Raw genomic sequence first — 19241 nt, forward strand, 5'->3', positions numbered from 1 at the left:
GAGCAAACTTTTTTTCTTTTTCTTGGGTCCTTCAACTCCCCCCTCGCCTTATAATTGAATAAATACGGTATTCATTTTCAAGGAAGGAAGTGCAGATTGATACGATGAAGTCTGTGTCAAGTTGGCTATGTGGGATGGCAATGAATTCCATTCGGCGATGCTGAGTGGAAGCGGGGAATTTTGATAAGCATTTGCTCTGGCGAATACTATAGGGTTAACTTTATGCGCATCATCAAGGCGAGATGAAACGTGTGCGTGCAAACGGGTGGGCGCTGTGATACAGAGAGTGGAAGTACGACATCCTGGAAAATTTTCTGCGCGTGGCAAGGGGTGGAAAAGCAAGGGATTTTTTCAAGGAAGATACACTTTGATGTCGGGAGTATGACGATAAAATGAACCTTGCAGCTTTATTTTGAACGGACTCGAGTAAGTTTGTTAAATAAAGATGGTGAGGGTGCCATATTATTGACGCATACTCTAATGAAGGTCTAATTAGCGAAAGATAAGCGTGAAGCCTGGTGTCAGAGTTAGCCTGCAGTAATCGGTGCTTTAAAAGAGGCCAAGTTTTTTCAGCGCTTCGGTAGTGATAAATTTGACGTGAGAGTTCCAGGTCAGGTTTGCATTAAGAATAACTCCTAAATATTTAAATGAGGGAACAGGTTCAACTTGTGTATGATTAATTATGTAACTATTAGGGGATTGATCAGTACTTGTAGAAAATTTTACATATTTTGTCTTTTCCGTATTAATTTCCATTTGCCATGTACGACACCAATTTGTTAACTTTGTTAGATCAGACTGTAAAGTAACTACATCATCCGGATTAACTATTGTTTTGTAAACCACACAGTCGTCAGCGAAAAGGCGTATGTGGGAGTCAATGTTGTTAGCTATATTGTTTATGTATATTAGGAACAATAAGGGGCCCAAAACAGAGCCTTGTGGTACCCCCGATTTAACGCGCACGCTTTTAGATAAGAAATTATTTATTTTCACTGACTGAGTGCGGTTATTTAGGAATGCCTCAATCCAACAAGTAGTGTTTAGGTCCAACTGGAGATTGCGAATTTTAAGCAGTAATCGCTTATGGGGCACGTGGTTAAAAGCTTTAGACATATCTATAAAAATGGCATCGATGTAAGAAGAAGAATGCAAAGAAGTGTGGAGGTCAGTTATTAGTTCAAATAGTTGTGTCTGGCAAGATCTATTGCGCCTGAAACCGTGCTGCATTTCCAGGAGAAGATTATTTAGGCTCAAGTGGGCCATTATTTGGGAATAAAGTATGTGTTCTAATATCTTACAACAAACTGATGTAATAGAAATTGGTCTGTAATTACAAGGACTAGAGCTATCCCGATTTGAAAATTGAAGTTACTTCTGCTATTCTCCAGTCGTCTGGGATACATCCTGAGTCAAGTGATTGCTGAAAAATTAGAGCAAGAAGAAAAGATGATTTATCCATCGTGAGTTACAGTAGTTTGGTGGTGATACCATCGGGTCCAGGAATGGTGCTAGGGGAAAGGCGATTGATAGCGCAGGCTACACCATTTGCGGTGATGCCTATTTCAGGAAATGGATGACTTATTGCGATTTCAGCAAGGTCTAATGACTCACGTATTGGTAGTTCTTCAGTAAATACTTCACTAAAGTGGTTATTTAGAGTCTCAGCGCACTCACTGAGTGAAAGTAAGCTGCCATCAGCACTTTTTAATGCAGGGACTGAGTTAGTTAGCTTAGGGTTTACCGTGCGCCAGAACTTCTTTGGATCGGTTTTTAGTAGAGTAGGTAAAGTTGAGTTAAAGTATTTATCCTTGGCCTCAACAACCGCTGTCTGTGCCAGTTAAGCGAGCTGTTTGTACTGTAGCCAGTCAGCAACTGCATTGGTTCGTGAAGCCTTCCTGTATGCTCTTTTTTTCTTATTTAAGCAGAGCTTAACATCCCGTGTAAACCAAGGATCATTGCTTTGTGTTTTAACGGTCAGTGTGGGAATGCAGGCATTTTCTATTTCTTTTAGCTTAGTAGGACTTGATTGCTGGCTAGTTGGTTCATGATGTACGAAAGAATAAGTTTGCGCAGAAAACGAGGACGAAGAGACGAGAGGACAGGACGAGCGCAACTTCCAACTTTATTTTACATGAAATAGCAAGACACATTTATACCCCCACCGGTGTCCCCCTCTTTCCCGTCACCATTTGCGCCACCCGATAAGGCGTAACAAAATCACATATCAAATACAACAAACAAAACAACACAGTTCGATAAAAGGGACGTAACACAACATTACCAGATAACAGATGCGACTTAGACTGTGTACGTCTTGTTGCGGAAGAAGGACCAGTTTTGGTTAGTAGACCTACTCTCGAAGTGTCTCTGAAAGCGAAGGGTGAAATCCGCGAGCATGCTGTTCATTTTATCGACGTGTGCGCATGCGTAGTTCCGCAAGCGTTCTTCTTTCATCCGGACGTGGCAGCGATAGCAAGCAATGAACGAGTTTATGGTCACTAATATCTTCCAAAACACGAACGCAGGCGTTGACGGGGTGGTTTGTTAAAATTAAATCTAAGATGTGGTTTCCACGGGTGGGTTCTTGCACAAGCTGAGTGAGGTTGTGAATTAGAGTGAAATGAAGAAAACAGATATTCTGCACGGTTGCAAGGGTTGTTAGATGCAAGTTGGACCACTCAATATTGGGGTAGCTAAAATCACCAGCTAAAATTGTAATACGATTCGAGAACTCTGGTGAACAAAGTCACTCTGACAATCCGGGGGGTGGCAACATGCCCCAGTGGTGGCAGAAATCCAGACCGGTTCGAGAGGGGAGTCCATTGCTATTAGCGATGGCCTGTTTGATTATCCTCATTGATTATCGTAATCCTGTTTGATTACGATAATGACACCTCCTCCCCAGGAGACAATTCTAGCTTTGCGGAAAACAACAAACTGGCGAGGAAATCTGAATTCCCTATCTGAAATCTGAATTTACTATTTATTCGCTATTGATTTCCGAGCGGCTCACGGTCTGGCATAAACGTTGTGTCAGGCAACGTTCACAGGTTCACGGTGAATCTGAGCAGTTTGGATTTGGCTCATATTGCATTGAAACACTCAGGTTGATGCAGCATGCTTATGAAGACTTGTTTAAATTGACCTTCAAGCAAGTTTCGGTGGAAAAGGCCTTAAAGGTATGCAACAGGGCCTCAAGAACAGTAGAACTACACATGGAGAGCAGGCGAGTCCTCTTGGCACCATTAGCAGCTCTTTTCAAATTCTTCTCCAGGATAATTTTAGTGGGCACTCCTGAAGGCACTCACGAAGTAAGCAAGTTCTCCATTGCCTGGCCATGAATTCACAATAAGGCTGCTCATATCTTCTTCATCTTAATGAAGTGATTCATACCTCAGAGGCTTGCAAGTGGTGGCTACTTATTTAAGTACTAAAAGAGTAAATATGGGAGTAAAAAAATAAATACAGCCGATCCCGGATATATCAAACTCCTTGGGGATCGCAATAAAGTTGGGCATATCGATAATTCGAAATATAAAATGTGCCCATGTGAAGCTTATCTGCAAACTCCGCACATCACTGAGAGATTTCCAAGATCGTGGAAAACGGTAGCTACCTGATTTCTCCATCAAAGCACGGAAAATACGAAACTCGTCAGAAAAAAAAGTCCATGAGCTTCGCTTGCTGCATATTCTGTGTCAGACAGTTCACCAAACTGTCCTCAAGCTAACTAACGGTGTTTAAATGAGAAAGCAGTCCACTGCGCTGGCAAGGCCGCGAATTACGAAAGCTCGGTTGCCGTAGGCGATTGGGAACGTCATCACGGTCGCTCATAAGGTTGGCTACTTCGGTAACGACGATCTCTGCTCCGATCGCCGCACAGTTGCAATCCGCCACACCTTGATCTGGATCAACACTTGATCCAGAATGGCGCATGGGAATGTTGAGTGCTCTCTAATCCACACTCAACACTATCGTCTTTTGTGTCCGCACAACTCCCGTCTAGGGCAGCGATGAAGTCACCCTTCTGAAGCAGCTGCAGTAACAAGCACACTCCAAAAGGGCCGGGCTGCGCTACCTTCGCCTGACGTCAGCTTGCTACGAAGTGTCGCGCTCAAACGTGCTGTGAGGAATTTCGCATTTCAAACGGCTCTGCAACCGACGACTACTTTTCACTGGCCTCGGTGTCCGCCTTCGTTGCCAAGTCCACATTCTTCCGCTCCAATTCTTCCGTTCTTTCCGCGGCCATGGCTGCACCGGTCCCCATGCCAGCAGAGCCGCCGCGGGGTCACAACGAGCGCATCGAGAAGGTCGAGCCGGTATTGCAGGCATAGAGTTTCTTCCCAAGCATTGCCAGCCCAAGTGTGCACCGGGCGGAGAGCCATCATCCCCTACGACTCCATCAGGAGAAGCGCACTTGCAGGGGAACCGTCATCACGGCGTTCGAAACATGGAGTTTGACGGCGAACAAGAGGGCTATACTCTTGCATGGAATTTCCAAGGGGATGTTTGCACTGTTCGACATACGCAATAATTCGATATATCCGGGATCGACTGTACAGTTAAACCTCGATGTAACGAACTTCAATGTAATGAAACCCTCGATGTAACGAACCACGGAATTTTTTGTAACTTCAAGTGTATGCACACCATGTATTTTCCCCCTCTGTGTAACGAAGTCCCATTTGCCGGAATTTCAATGTAACGAAGTTTTATGGAGAACGAGGCACGATATTTAAGTTGTAGAAGTAGATTTTGGGAGACGCAAGCGCCGAAATGGGGTCCCAATAAAACGCGAACGGCCGCCCAATGCCGCGGATGCAGCCAGCCACGGAGTCTTTAAGTCCCTTGCCTACAAACTGCGTGGCGTGCATACACGGCTGGCGCACTGTTTCTGTTGGAGCTTAATTGTCCACGGCTTAATCGGCATCAGCGTGAACCGCACGCAGCGTTTTCTCCCTGCAAAAACGCGAAACGCGCCTCGCAAGCCACAGGCGCGCTGACGCAGCCGCGGAGACCACCCGCGCGATGCGGGTAGCTCCTGCGACCGCTTCTAACCTCCCGCTGAAACGCAACTCGAGGGGCATATGAGAAGGGCATGCGAGAAAAAAAGCGGATAACGTGGGCGAAATTTTCATTGTAAAACGTGACACGCGCCGCTTACGAAAGCGCCCATCAAATATCCTCCGCGGTTGTAAGCCTAATCGCCTCTGGCGCTGCCGCCGCCGCCGCAAGCCGCCGCTTTGCACTTCGTTCGAGTTCGCTCATGCTTGTTGGGTTTTGTCGTCCCATCAAGCATTTGTGAATCTTCATGAGCCTTGCACGCGCGTTTTTTTTTTTTTTTTTTTTTTTTCCCTCTCACCGGCGTCCGCAATTGCGTGCCGGCGGCGGGAAGTGACTCGTGCTGCGCGCGGCAGTGGGAGGAGCCTGACCAGTTTCGCCATGGTTTCGCCAATGGGGAGGCCCGCACCCTATGGCGGGAGCTTCGAAGCGCTCGGGGATGCCTGCTGGCTAGACGATAAGGCCGCCGCGAAGGATATTTCATGGGCGCTCTCGTAAGCGGTGCGTATGACGTTTTACAGTGAAAATTTCGCCCACGTTATCCGCTTTTTTTCTCGCATACCCCTCGAGTTGCGTTTCAGCGAGCGGTTAGAATCGGTCGCTGGAGCTACCCGCATCGCGTGGGTGGTCTCCGCGGCTGCGTCGGGCGCCTGTGGCGTGCGGGGCGCGTTTTTGCGGGAAGAAAACGCTCCATGCGGATCATGCTGATGCCCGCGTATACGATTAAAGGAGCCATGAAGAGAAAACAAAAGTTTGTTTTATTCGAAAGATGAGGTGTTTCATAGTACCCCAAGCGCTTTCCCGAAGCAAATGATGCTTTATTCACTGAGAAATAAGGCAATTTAAGCCAAAATTTTAAATCTCCCGCTAAAATTGCACATTCCGTGACGTGAACAATGGTGTCATACGAGCCGGTCCATGAAACAGATACTTAGTATCTCGACTCCATATAGCACCCACACGCGGGAGTCGACCGAGACGGCGGCCATTTTAAAAATACTAGTAAAACCTAGTGCACCCGCAGCCCTAGTCATGGAATCGCCTGATCCGGAGAACAAAACTCTGCCGAGGAGCTCGGGCTTGCATTTAACAACCTCACACCACTTGAACGCTTAATGCTTCTAAGTGCACGAGCGCCAAGAGTTGTGGGATACGCGGTGGACGGGAAAGCGACCATTCCGCGATAGCCACAACAGATGAACGCCCTGCCGTCGGCACCGCTGCCTCGTCAGCCCCGTCGCGACGGACGAATACAGACTGGTACGTATGTGCCGTATTTTTATTACGGTTAATAATAGTTCAATTTCAGTAGCAGTATCGTTTGTGCCAGTTGGCCGGTGTCGTGTATGGAAAGCCGTTCGCGCGAGCTCTCTGCTTCGACCAGAAAGATACGAGCGTCAATGCGCGGTGTTTACGGTATTTTTTCCCCCAAGGTCAGAGCGCTTTGACGAAGTCGGCGACGAGCGCCAGCATGTCCCAGGAGTGAGCTAACGTAAGGGTCCCTGCCGTAATCACTTCCTCGGAAATGAAGCGAGCACACTCGTACTTCCTTTAGCTCTCTTTCTCCTCCGTTTGCAAAAGTTCACAAAACGTAGCCACTTGCTTCGCCGAGGTTCGTCGTTGGGCAGCACATGAAAGGAGATCTCCTCACCGGCGGGGATGTCGCACTCCCTCGACGATTTGCCCGTACTACATGGGCATTTCAAAACGTTGGAACGAAATTTCATTGTAAAGTACTCGAACAAACTGAAGTTTTCAGTGGTTGTAAACTGGAAACGAGCTCCTAACAATAGCAGCAAGCCAACACCATTCCTAAACTGCGACGACTGTCACTATCTCGTCGCTGCTTGCTGTTCCTTACTCCCCTCGTTTCTATTTTTACCTTTGCTGGTTGGCGATATGACGGCCAACCTCCTGTGAAAGGATTACGATACCAAGCAAGGTCGCGGCTGTGCGTGCTGGGACGGTTCGTTGGCCCCTAAGAGCCTCGAACCCGAAAATTCGTCTGCGCGACGGCGAGATGTCGAGCTCGGCCGGCGGTATAGTTTCGTACGCTTTGCATACACGCTTGCGTATTCGTTCGGAACTTCAACCGTTTACTCCACCGTTCTTTGTCATAAAAAGAATGTGCAGTATGTTTCACGGGCATTTAGCTCGCTATGCAAACTGTAAGCCCTGCCTAACATGCGTTTGCTTTTGCCGGCCTCCGCCAAAAGCAAACATTCTCGAGTGACATCATAGGTTCTGTTGCGGAAAATGAGCTGGTGGGTCGCATGGTCATTTCCTTTTTTCCTAATTATGTAGCTTATTTGAGCGAAGTTTGCGTTATAAGTGGTGTCGTTATGGTTCTAACGAGGCAATTTTTCGAATGAACCAAACTTGTGTTTTCTCTTCATGGCTCCTTTAAGCACCGATAGAAACAGAAACAGTGCGCCGGCCGTGTATGCGCGCCACGCTTTCTTTTTCAGGAAATGCTTCACGGGATGAACACTTCATTATAACCGCGAATTTCAATGTAGCGAAATTTCAATGTAACGAAGTAAATTACGAATTTTACCGACTTCGTTACATCGAGGTTCAACTGTATAAGCAGAGTTACTCCGTACACGAGATGAAATCATGGTTTCCCATCGCTCAGTTTCATTTCATTCACTTCTTCTTCCGTTCACTTGGTCGGTGACATTTTGGGGACAGACCTTTCGCCGATCTCCTAATTGCCACCTGAATTGCCATTATGAGCCAGCTCTGAAGAGAGAGAGAGAGAGGACTTCTGAAGACGCCCACGAAGCAGTCTGAACAGTCAAGCAAAGTCCGTTGGCCAAATGAATTTGCCTCATATTGATCTGAGAAACAACAGGACCTGGCTCATTTTCCATGCAAACTACCTACTATCTGCGTACAGGGCGCTATGTCACCTATTTCCTTGCCATTTCTTTTTTGGGGGATCGTTGCAGAGTCCTTCTTGCCACTGCAGTTTTAACTGACAGTTTCAGTTTCAGGATCTGGCTCATTTCGAAAAAAAAAGAATCGCCTCATTTGTTCATGACCACAGTTCTCTGTAGTGCCTCGCGCTTCCGAAAGGATGGCCAAAGAAACCACTGAAAACCATTCACACGACGCAACCCTGCTTTGGGGAGCTGTTTCTTCTAGCAGCGTAGCCAGGCACAGAAACAGCAGCAAAATTTCAAATTGCAAGGAAAAGAAGCGGGGGGACTAGCAGGACCACTCTCCCTACAAACGCTTTCTTCACTTGAACGGCTGAAAGTCAGCTCCTCCGATGTCGTGCTCTAAGGACACTCGGGACAGCAGGTAGCAGACCTAAAATGCATGACCGAGCGCGTGCATAATCAGCCTGGGAGAAAAAAAAATGCCGACGATTACTGGACTCCCCAACGTGAAATTTGTGCGTAGCGCAAACTGCACTATTCTTGGTTGCTGCGTCCCGTGGCTGCTGCGTCTCAAGCAACGACTGTGCGATGAGCGCACGCTATCTCGGGAAGCGACCGGGGAGAGTGCCTGGGCCTCACCATGAGCATCTCCTGGCAGGCCTCGATCTCCTCCTGGCCCGTGAGGAAGACGAGCACGTCCCCCAGCGGCTGCGTGATGTGGATCTGCAGCACCGTCACCACGCACGCGTCCAGGTAGTCCGCCTCGGGGGCCTGTCCGCGAGGGGTCCTCTCGTCAGGCACACAGTGGGGCACCATCACGAGTACGAGGGCATCCAGAAAGGACGCCCCATGGGCTTTTACTGGAGGCGACAAAAATAGCAAAAAGAAAGAAAGCCACGACTGCTGCTGCTCTAGCCCAGAAGATCAGGTGCATTGCTAGCATCGTCCCGTGTCCCTTTGCTTACATCCTGGTACGCTGAAACTACCAATCATGTCTTGTCATACGGAAACAAAGCACTCACTTTGGTGTAGTATATGTCCACCGGGAACCTCCTTCCAGGAATTTTAAAGATGGGCGCGTCGTCAAAGAACTGCACACAGGATAGCCACAACATGGGAGCGTAAGAGCTACTGCGAGCTCAAACCTTAGAATGTAATAAAATGAACATTTATTATCTAGGCTGCACAACCCATTACATTGTTCATGCTTAATTTACTTTTCAATAGTTTCGTTACTAAAAAAAATTCCACAACTCCAGAAAGCTTTTCAGCTACAGTGGAACACCGATGCTATGTCCCCTAGTTTTACAACCTTGTACAACGGATCACTGCACAGGCCGCCTTAAAGGCCGCCCTGTGCCCTTGCTTCATATTCGACCTTTGTGAAGATATTCGGCAGTACTGACACCAGACTGGAGCGCCCACATCGCACAGGCCCCCGAAGCACCCCAGTGGCTCTTCTTTTCCGGAGCCTCAGAAACTTGTCCACCCGAGCAGAAGATTTCTCCCGGCCCCCTCCCCACCGGCCCCCTTCCCACCCTCTCTGCCCTGGCGCCGCCCAGGCACGTCCCGCCCCAGCGAGCCTGACCTCGGAGAACTTCTCGGCGTCCAGGGTGGCCGAGGAGATGAGCAGCTTGAGGTCGGGCCGGAAGCGCGCAATGTCCTTGACCAGGCCAAACAGGATGTCCGTGTGCAGCGTCCGCTCGTGCGCCTCGTCCACGATGATCACGCTGGGGGGAAGGAGGCAGGCCCTGCTCCGTCACGCGGCACAATGCCCGGCGGCCCGCAGTGGCGGGGCCGTGAGGACACAGCGCACGCTGGGCTCACCTTCGTCCCGACAACAAATCTCACTGCACACTACGGGCCAAGAAACACAGGCTCAGCTCGTGAAATTTCTACGCTGCCAGCATTGGTGTGATCCATTAAAATATGTGCAACGCTCACGCTGGGTTTTACCTCTGCAATCTCGTAATTATTTTTGCCTTACCCTCGTTTGTAGTTCACACACTGTATACTTCGACCACGATGCCTTTAGGGTGGAAATAAATGACATTACAAAATCTTGTTAGCAGTGGGGCCTCTAGTTCCTGCAGTTGACACACTGGTCAAAATGGTTTTCCCACTGGCCCATACTGTATTACACTACTCCTGCCCGTCCGACATTACTGTGGCGCAGGATTTGAAAGTTTCTTAACATTTTATTCGTTTTTCTGTTTAAAAAATGTCTTCTGTGGGTGGAATGGACCTTGGGGAGCTACCCAGACGTAGCTCTGGCAGGCTGAACAAAGTTGTGTTTTGTCTTCAAGGCCTGTTCAAAGACGCAGTGTGCACAAACAAACTTTTCTGTTGTCATTGTGGAAACAGTTTCTCGATGCATGTTCGCATGGGATCGCACGGGACAAGCATGGTCCCAGGCACAGGCCAAGGAAACTTATATGAGCCAATCACAATATCTAAGGGATTCAAGGAAGGGTGGCAAAGACTGCTTCATTACCACAATGCACAACCACACATCCGTAGAACATGCAACCTCATGTTTTAATTTTTGAGGGGTGGCCAACAAGAGCTTTGAAAATTTTGAGATTTTTGAGAATTACTAGGTGCTTTGCAGTTTGCATTCTGTGCAGCTCTGTTTTCTTATTTCTTCTTTGCACCCCAGATGACTCAACTTCACCGGCGTTCTCATGCTGTATCGGGGTAGTCGCTCGGATCCTCTGGCTCAGAGCACTTGGATGCATAGGCCACTCCCACTCCGAGTGAGAGACGCCACTCCCAGAGGAGTGGCAGGCGGCCGTGGGCCTGCAACATGGCCGTTGCCGCCTTCCACTTGCGCCCAGAGGGCCACGCATGCTCGTGGCGCCATTTTCACAGAGGTGCAATCGCGCTGCGAGCAGCCAAGTGGGCCTCCTAGAGATGTTTAGGCTTACCGCGATGGCAGGTGGCCACTTTCCTAAGGGGCCCAATTTACGATGTGCACTGCCATTTTCAGCCGCAATATCGGCTACTTTCAGGCACGCAGAACTTTACTTGCAGCTTGAAGGTCTTTTGGGAGGGCGGCAACGAGTGGTAGCTCAAGCCACCTGCGCCACTTTGCGTCTGCAGGGCGTGCGGCACGTCTAAAACGGCTTGCTCGGCAACGTGTGAGTGGCGGTGGCGGCGGCCAGTGCCCCGCGACTCATTACCTCCAGGTCTCGGGTGCGCGCCCCCTTTGGAGTCGGAGCAGTCGGAGGAGGCACTCCCAGTGAGAGGACAACGCTCCGAGACTTTGAGCGCTCGACTTGGAAGAGGGCTTCAGAGCGCTCTGAAGCGACTAAGTAACTAGGAGCGCAATGCGAACAGCTGTGCCTGTATGTGCATGCATGGCAGTGACAGTGAAGCCACCCCACTGGCCCAATACATACTCCCCCCTCCTTCATTTACTTCCCAGTTTCATCACCCGCTCGCTCACAGCTTCAAAGGGCAGAACTAACACCAGCTGCCCACTGTTCACGTACCCATCTGACTCCTCCAAACATAAGAAATGAAGGACGTAGAAGGGAAGGGCCAGTTGGGACGCAGAAAACCAGCGCCCAGGACGGGACAAAGCAAGGAACCACAAGGAAGGCCCGTGTTTTGTGGTTCCTTACTTTGTCCCGTCTTGTGCACTGCATTTCTGCGCACTGGCGCCCCGATGTGCTGAGGCCAGCGAGTGCGTGGCCCACCCCGTGCAGTGCCGCTGGAAGACTGGGCTGGGGTGACTCGGGCCCCACCTGTAAGTGGCCAGGTCGGGTTCGGAGAGGAACTCCCTGAGCAGCATGCCGTCCGTCATGTACTTGAGCACGGTCCGCTCCGACGTGCAGTCCTCGAACCGGATGCTGTAGCCCACCTGCACGCCGTGGGGCTCTGAACATGCGCCGTGCATGGGCCCCCTCGAGCTACGCACAGAACGTGCGGGGCCAGAACAAAGAGTCGCACATCAGACACCAACTGGAAGCCTACAAGCAGGTTTGTCTCCTATTATTTACAGCCTACCTTCCCCATACTTTTTTTATTCTCGAACTTTATAATGGATTAAAACTGGCTTTCTTGCATCCTGTGCACACCCTTCTCACTTAAAGGGAGCCTGCAACACTTACCATCGACTACTCGGAATGTATTTTTAAAGTCTAGTGTCCCAGCAAGCTCCTCCCGCAAGAATTATGAAAATCTGTTCACTATCACCGAAACTAAGCGCGATTAGAAATCGCGCATAATTGTTCCCTCTCAACTCGACCGCAGACAATGCCACGAAAGCTGCGCACTCTCTTCCGGAGAGGGGGCCGTCTCACAGCGTTCTCTTCAGCGGCCTTCGATATATCACAGGCCGGGGAGTTCTCTCCTTTTCTCCGCAGCATGCAGGGGTCTATTTCCAGTCTGGTGCCACAAAAAACAGGCGTGGCTGCCTGCTGGCAAGCGTGCGCTCAGGCTCGTAGGGCGTCTTCGAAGCAATGAACGTTTGTTGTCGAGCGGTCGCGTTGGAAAGGGAGTATTGAGTCCGTCACTCAAACTCCGCGCGCACCCATAACACAAAAGAAACAGCAAAACTAGAGGTTCGCACACAGCGCCGACGGCACCGGATTGTCGCAGGAAATGCGAGAAATTAGCCGCAAAGTTGACCAGCAACAGCCAACAGGACAGCCATGGCCAAAATGACGTCGTTTAGGCACTCAAAACCCAAAAGAAACGGCAAAACTGTGCCTACAGGTTCCGGCATAGAAGAGGTTCGCACACAGCGCCGACGGCAGCGGATCATCACAGGAAATGCAAGAAATTAGCCGCAAAGTTGACCATTGACAGCTGATCGGACAGCCATGGCCAAAATGACGTCGTATAGGCTATGCCAGGGGTGCATAATGAGGAGAACTGAAGAGAGTGCGGTCGGTTTTTCCGCGTCTTTCACGGCGATTTGCGCGCTCACCGCTTCACGTGCACGTGTAATATTTGGCTCAGGTATTCCTGGCAGGGTAATCTAAACGTCGCGCAGGTTTATTTGCACTGCTCAAAGAGTGTTGCAGGGTCCCTTTAATAGCTGGCTTAGCTGTTCCCAGCTTGCATTAAAATTCACACCATTGCTATTTGGTCAATGCGGTCTTTAGAATGGACCCTACTCGCATTTTGTCTTCATGACTCCTTCATTAACACAACCTTGTGTAGGCTTTTCCACACAGCACTCCTGCTTTGCCCACCCCACTGGAAGCAGTGTTGCGAGAAGTGATATTGGGGGTGCCTGAGAACATCACGTATGTGTGACAATTCGAGTGACACTAGAGTGAATCACTCCTGCAATTTAGACTTGCATTCATTGAGTGGCTCGCCTAGCATCACACCACACAGCAGCACTCATGTTCCCGCAACCCTGACAGCCAAAAATTGACAATTTTGAGTGTTGTCACACATTAGCAGTATTGAGTAGGCTTCCGCAAATAGTGATATAATTACTTTCAAAGTGAATGCAAAGGAAATAATAACTGTTTGAACAGTTTCAAATTGAAGTGAACATTTTTCCATTTTCAGCAGAAGAATTGAAATTCTTGAGCACGCTTCACAACTCGGTTGCAGGGGAAAGACACAAAAACAGATGGCTCGTTTAAAAACCTTTTCCGTGGCACAAAACAAACACACGGTTCTATCCGGCTCCGTCTAGCTTCAGTGGCGATGCAGTGGAACCCCGATAACACAACTTTCAATGGACTGCGCGAAAGCCTACAATGACCGGGCTGTCGTTTGATGCCGCACTACAGGCAGCCTCGCGCAACAGGTGGGCCAAGAACTTATTCACACGCCTGTCCGCTCGGCTTGGCGAGAGCCCGCCGGCTACTTGGACCTTGACGTCGCGCAATTGGTGCGCTGGCAGTTGGGTGCCGTGTGGGGCCGTGTGGGGCCGTGTGGGGCCGCCAGTATTTGCCTGCATGCTTGAGTTTGTTCAGTAAGTGGTTGGGCCCCAACTGCACATCACCTCTGCACATCAAGCAGCGCCAAACAAAGGCTGGGATGAGGAAGCCGCGTAAAAGGTGGGAATGTCCATCGTATGAAGCGTGCACCGGAGGGTTGCATAAGTGGGGTTTTTAAAAAATGCATTGTTTCTAGGGGAGCTTGCCAGGACCGGGGGGCATATAGGCTCCGGAACGATCACCGGGTGGCGCTGCACTCTCCCCTCCGGGGAAGTACGCCGGGGCGGCCGCCGCTTCACCACATGCTTTTTTCGCTGCGCACGTGCTGCATTTCTCACGCTAGGAAGAGGGCTGGGTAAAATTTTCTTTCGACTTATGAAAGCATACACATTAGCACGTGTCCAGCAAGTTCGGTTTACACGTAGAGTAGCTACTGGGTCCATTTTTGCCGGTGCTTGTCTTGTCGTCTGCTAGAGACGCGTCGTCTGCTACGCGCCAGTCGAACGGCCGAGCGCCCCGGCGGTTTCACGGGATAAAGAGTGCTCTTGTGGGCGACCCTTGGCTGGTCTAACCACCTCAGTCATCGCGAAACGACTGCGTCTGGTGAACGGCTTTTCAGCGCCCTAAGCAGACGCCCCCCGGCCCGCTCCTCCGCGTCTGGCAAGTGCACGTGCAGAGAGGGAGAGAGAGAGAGAACCACTTTATTTTACAACTGGGATTTAGGGGGGAGAGATGGCCGAAGCCCATACGGCTTCGGCAACCGCAAGGGCCCGTGCGGTTAAGAGTTTCCTGAACCACCAGGTCCGAGCTCCCCAAGGCCTGTTCCCAGTGGTGGGGCGTGGGGTAGGAGGGAAATGGGTCGTGTGGACACTCACACAGCGAATGAAAGTGCACGCGCAGCTCGCGCTGTCTCCCGCACCGCCTGAGGCATCCAGCCTCCTACTCACGAATGCGAACAAAGCGACCGCCGGCTGCGCGAGCCACTTAAGCCAGCACGTACAAAGAGCGGCGGGAACACTCCTCATTAGCCCGAAACGAAAAGATGAAACTGAAAGTGAAGCAAACCCCCATATTGTTGCATGGTCAGCTGCCACGACAGTAAAGAAGACGATCCATTCGTTAAATTCTGCATATTCCCCGCGAAAGCGCACCAAAAGGATAGACGGTAAGCATGGATCACTGCGGTTCGAAAGGTGAAATAATTTGACACATTTTTGTTTGTATCTGTGTGCTTTCAGTTTACATCACCCAGCTTTGAAAATGCGAACTAGTGTTCTAACGAGTCCTCCCCTCTACACTTTTTTTAATGCATGCTGCCAATGATTGTTTTCCGCTATAATAAATGAACTTCGGAGTTGTTTAGCTGGTGCCGTTCGATATCGTCCATATATAACACAATAGGTTGACATTTTGCATGGGTGAAAAAAAAAAAGTTTCTAGCGATTTACCTGGCTGTAGTAGCTCTGGTCCGTCTTGTCATTGTGACTTGTGTTCTCGACGGGATCGCTGCGTTGTTCGTTTTTTTCCCACATTTACAAATACTGGTAATTAAAAGAGTTATACACCAAATTCTGCGTATTAATAGCAATTAAAAGTTATAAGCCACAAGCTGTTCTGTTGTTTCCGCGAACTGTCACGCTAACCCATACTTGTACTCCAAGCAGGTGACAAACATTGCGAACAAAAATTTCTTCAAGGACAAGTAAAATGGAAATGCGGCGCTGTCAGCGCACCCCTTAATTAGCGTGTGCCTTTCTAATGTGTTTTTATAAGATGCAGCTGATTGTTTCAAGAGAAAGAAATAACCTATCAACCATAATCAATCACGTTTATCTTACATTTCTTGCATGCCTCTGTGTTTCTGCAGTCCAGAAAGTCCGGATGTTCGAAGCGCGAGCACGCGAAGGGAGTAACAAACAAGAGAAAAGTACGCTGTGACAAGCTGAACAGCTGTCGCCTTGCAGAAGAAAAGAGCAACCGACGACCGCCGAACAACGCGTTTCCCCCCTTAAAATCGTCGGGGCAGTCTGCCGGTCGAGCGGCGGGTCTGTAGCAGACGACAAGAGAAACGTCGACAAAAATGAACTCAGTAACTACTCTACGGTTAAACCGAACTTGCTGGACACGTGCTGACGCGTATGGTTTCATAAGTCAAAAAAAAAAATTTTGCCCAGCCCTCTTCCTAGCGCGAAAAATGCAGCACGCGCGCAGCGGAAAAAACACGTGCCAAAGCTGCGGCCGCCGCCGCGTACTCCCCCGGCAAACTTTAGCTTTGCCTCCCTATTATCAGGGTTTCACTGCATTACGTTTCACGTGCAGGCTGTAAGCAATTTTGGAGAGATAAGCACGTTCGACAACTGGTCAGTGCCGAATGTGACATAGAATTATTATGAGCTGGAGGGCATTCGAGAAGCCCGTTCAAATATAGCACATTAGCCTGCTTCCATCACTGAAAAGAAAGATGTACAACCAATGCATATTGCCAGTGGCGACCTATGGGGCACAAGCTTTGCTCCTTACTAAGTCCGTTGAAGAAAAACCTCAGAATAACCCAACGCACACGGAGAGAAGGGGCTTAGGGACAGCATCCCGGATAAGACGAAAGCCATGTACGCAGAGAAGAAGTGGCAACCTGTGAATCACCAGGGACCCCCTAGAAGCAGGGCAAGACTGACAACTCGGGCCAGAGAGACCTCGAAGGCCTTCGTCCTGGCAGGATGACGATGTGGCGGCAACCCTCAAAACCACCAGGGAAAACCAAGAAATCCCTTTTTTGCGAAAATTTCATTGCCACGGAAATCAACAAATGACAGAAAAATAGCCCGCAAACCGAATATCTACTTCAGACACTTGGTTATACAGTCAAACCCTGCGGCAACGAAATATTGTTGAATCCCTAGCAAGCGTCCACAGAAGCTCATGTATTTCATATCTCTCGTGGCAACGAAGTGTTTTTGGAAGGCGATCCCACGTTAACGAAATTCGCTGCAAGTCCGGTTGGCATTTTATCTACCCATTTGAAGCTAGCAGTGTCCAAAAAGTGCTCAAATGCATTTTTTTTGGGTCTCAAAGAAGAGCGTGAACTTCTGCCACAGCGCTTGCAGGGGCGCCGCCATATTTATTTACATAGAAGACCGCGCAACAGGCGGCCATGGAACAGCCTCACAGCGACACCACCAGGGGGCGACACACGGTGACTCACGGCACACTTCTGGTCTGGGCTACGCAGTGGGCCACCACTGAACAGCGCACGCTTGCTCCCAATCAAAATCGGAAGTTTTTATCGCTACAAGATAAGGCAGTGGCCCAAGTGGAAGAAGGGAGGGTCTACCATTTTGAAGAGCAAGGACGCCACTGTTTAAAGGAGCCATGAAGAGAAAACACAAGTTTGGTTCATTTAAAAGATTGTGTCGTTAGAATCATACTGACACCACTTTTAACGTAAACTTCGCTCAAATAAGCTGCATAATTAGGAAAAACGGGAATGGTCATGCGACCCACCAGCTCATTTCCCGCAACAGAACCTGTGATGTCACATGGGCTAAGCTCTGCGATTGGCGGAGGCTGGCAGAAGCAGACGCAAATTAGGTAGAGCTGACAAACTAGACGAACGAGCGATTTGCGCTTAAATTTAGGGCACATTCTTTACAAAGCAATAAGAATGATGGGACAAACAGTGGAAGTTACGAAAGCACATGTAAACATAGAAGTACTGATGCGTTCTGCTGTTCGTACTGCGCACAGCATGCTTTGGTTTAGCTGCACAGCACTACGGGGCTTGGGGTTGTCTCAGACGACACTGGCCGATTGACGCAAGCAACGGTGTCTTACGTGACCCCATTTGTCGAGCGAGCACTGTTTCAGGGAACGAATATTTTCTGCCAGAACAAAAACAAGCCAGGTTTAAATGCGGGCAAAAACAAACCAAACGCTTGCCACGGTATGGTGGCGCCATCTAGGTTACGGAACGTAAAGAAACGCGGGAACAAGCCAACACCGCTGTACAGGGTGGAGACAACCTTTGAACGGTCCCGTGCCGCCGCAATTGGGCCAACGGGCTCAACGCGTTATTCTTTTCGTTTCCCACGAGACCTAGCAACGCGAAACAGACAATATGATTCAAACTTCTTCAGTAAACCGCGTTGCGGCGATAATTTTAGCGCGGTTTTGACACAATGACTTGCTTCGGCGGCGAGCGAGCAACCGAACATGGCGGCGCCAGCGTTACGTGTCTCTACCCTGTACGGCGGATGCGTAAATGAAGGTACTCTAGGCTGCAGAGCGGTCGGTTCCCGTGATGTCACTTGGGACCACGAAAACGCACGATTGAGCGGGAAAATCAAAATTTTAACCTAAATTGTTTAATTTCTCAGTGAATAAAGCACCGTTTGTATCCGGACAAGCGCTGGGGGCACTATACAACACGAAATCTTTCGAATAAAACCAACTTGCATTTTCTCTTCATGGCTCCTTTAACGGTGCACGTGCGCAGAACAAAACCGGGACAGCTGTGGCCTTTCTGGACGCCAACCAAGCAGTGCTCCCTTAGTTTTGTGGACAGCATCGGAACAACGAGGGGCCAGTGTCTGGCAAAGTCCGTCAACAGAAGAAGCTGGATACAGCGGGGAATACAAACACCGACCAAAAAAGAATATTTCCTAAAATGAAAGACGTTTCGGCTCCCACACGGGAGCCTTGTTCACAATGAATTCGTCAGTACATCGGACCACGTTTTGTGTGCGTCTAAGAATGTGACGTAGGCGGTGGGAGTAAACTGGAGGCAGATTGCCCTGCGTTCGATTCAATGTTCGCTCCGTTGTCCGCATGATCAATGATTCCAGATGAAGTCGTGACGTCAGCTTCTTCCCTTTTGCAAGAATGCGGGCCGCGCCCCAGTTTACCTCGTGGCCCCAAGTGTCGGCATGCTCAGCCAGAGCGCTTGAAGCCACGTGGCGTTTTCTGACCTCGTAGTCGTGTTGTTTTATCCGTGTTTCGAAGCTGCCGGTTTCCCCTATGTAGCTGTACTCGCGTCCGCCACAAGGGATGTACATAACGTACATAAAACGTGGTATGATAGACGCACATAAAACGTGGTCTAATGTACTGCCGAATTCATTGTGAAACTCATCTTACGAAATATATTTTTACGAAATTACGAAATATATTTTTACGAAATATATTACGAAACTCATCTTACGAAACGCTCTTCAAGCGTTTGAGGTTGCGCTGGCAAGCTTCTCGCACACGCTTCAGGAGAGGCGCAGTGATTTTCACTTTGGTGACGTCACCGCACTAGCAATGCTCATGGAGCTCTGGTGGTGCAGGGCAAACCTGTTCTACAAAGCTTCAGAGCTGCTTTGTTCAGTGAGGGCAGAGATAA

The 19241-nt window shown here is 49.5% G+C and overlaps 1 protein-coding gene across 3 annotated transcripts in view; it reads right to left on the minus strand.

Annotated features, from left to right (window-relative positions):
- The window catches only part of L(2)37cb (DEAH-box helicase 16 lethal (2) 37Cb), a 148466-nt gene that overhangs the window by 63356 nt on the left and 65869 nt on the right, over positions 1–19241 (minus strand). For all 3 annotated transcript variants that reach the window (XM_077705757.1, XM_077705767.1, XM_077705747.1), the window contains exons 12-15: positions 11702–11817; positions 9541–9682; positions 8975–9043; positions 8592–8723 (exon numbers count right to left, since the gene is read on the minus strand). In XM_077705757.1, the coding sequence (XP_077561883.1) occupies positions 8592–8723; positions 8975–9043; positions 9541–9682; positions 11702–11817 (459 nt within the window). The remainder of the gene's footprint in view (positions 1–8591; positions 8724–8974; positions 9044–9540; positions 9683–11701; positions 11818–19241) is intronic.

The sequence above is a fragment of the Haemaphysalis longicornis genome, unplaced genomic scaffold (assembly GCF_048455015.1).
Source record: "Haemaphysalis longicornis isolate Haplotype H1 unplaced genomic scaffold, Haemaphysalis longicornis Haplotype H1 scaffold_1, whole genome shotgun sequence".
Lineage (NCBI taxonomy): Eukaryota > Metazoa > Arthropoda > Arachnida > Ixodida > Ixodidae > Haemaphysalis > Haemaphysalis longicornis.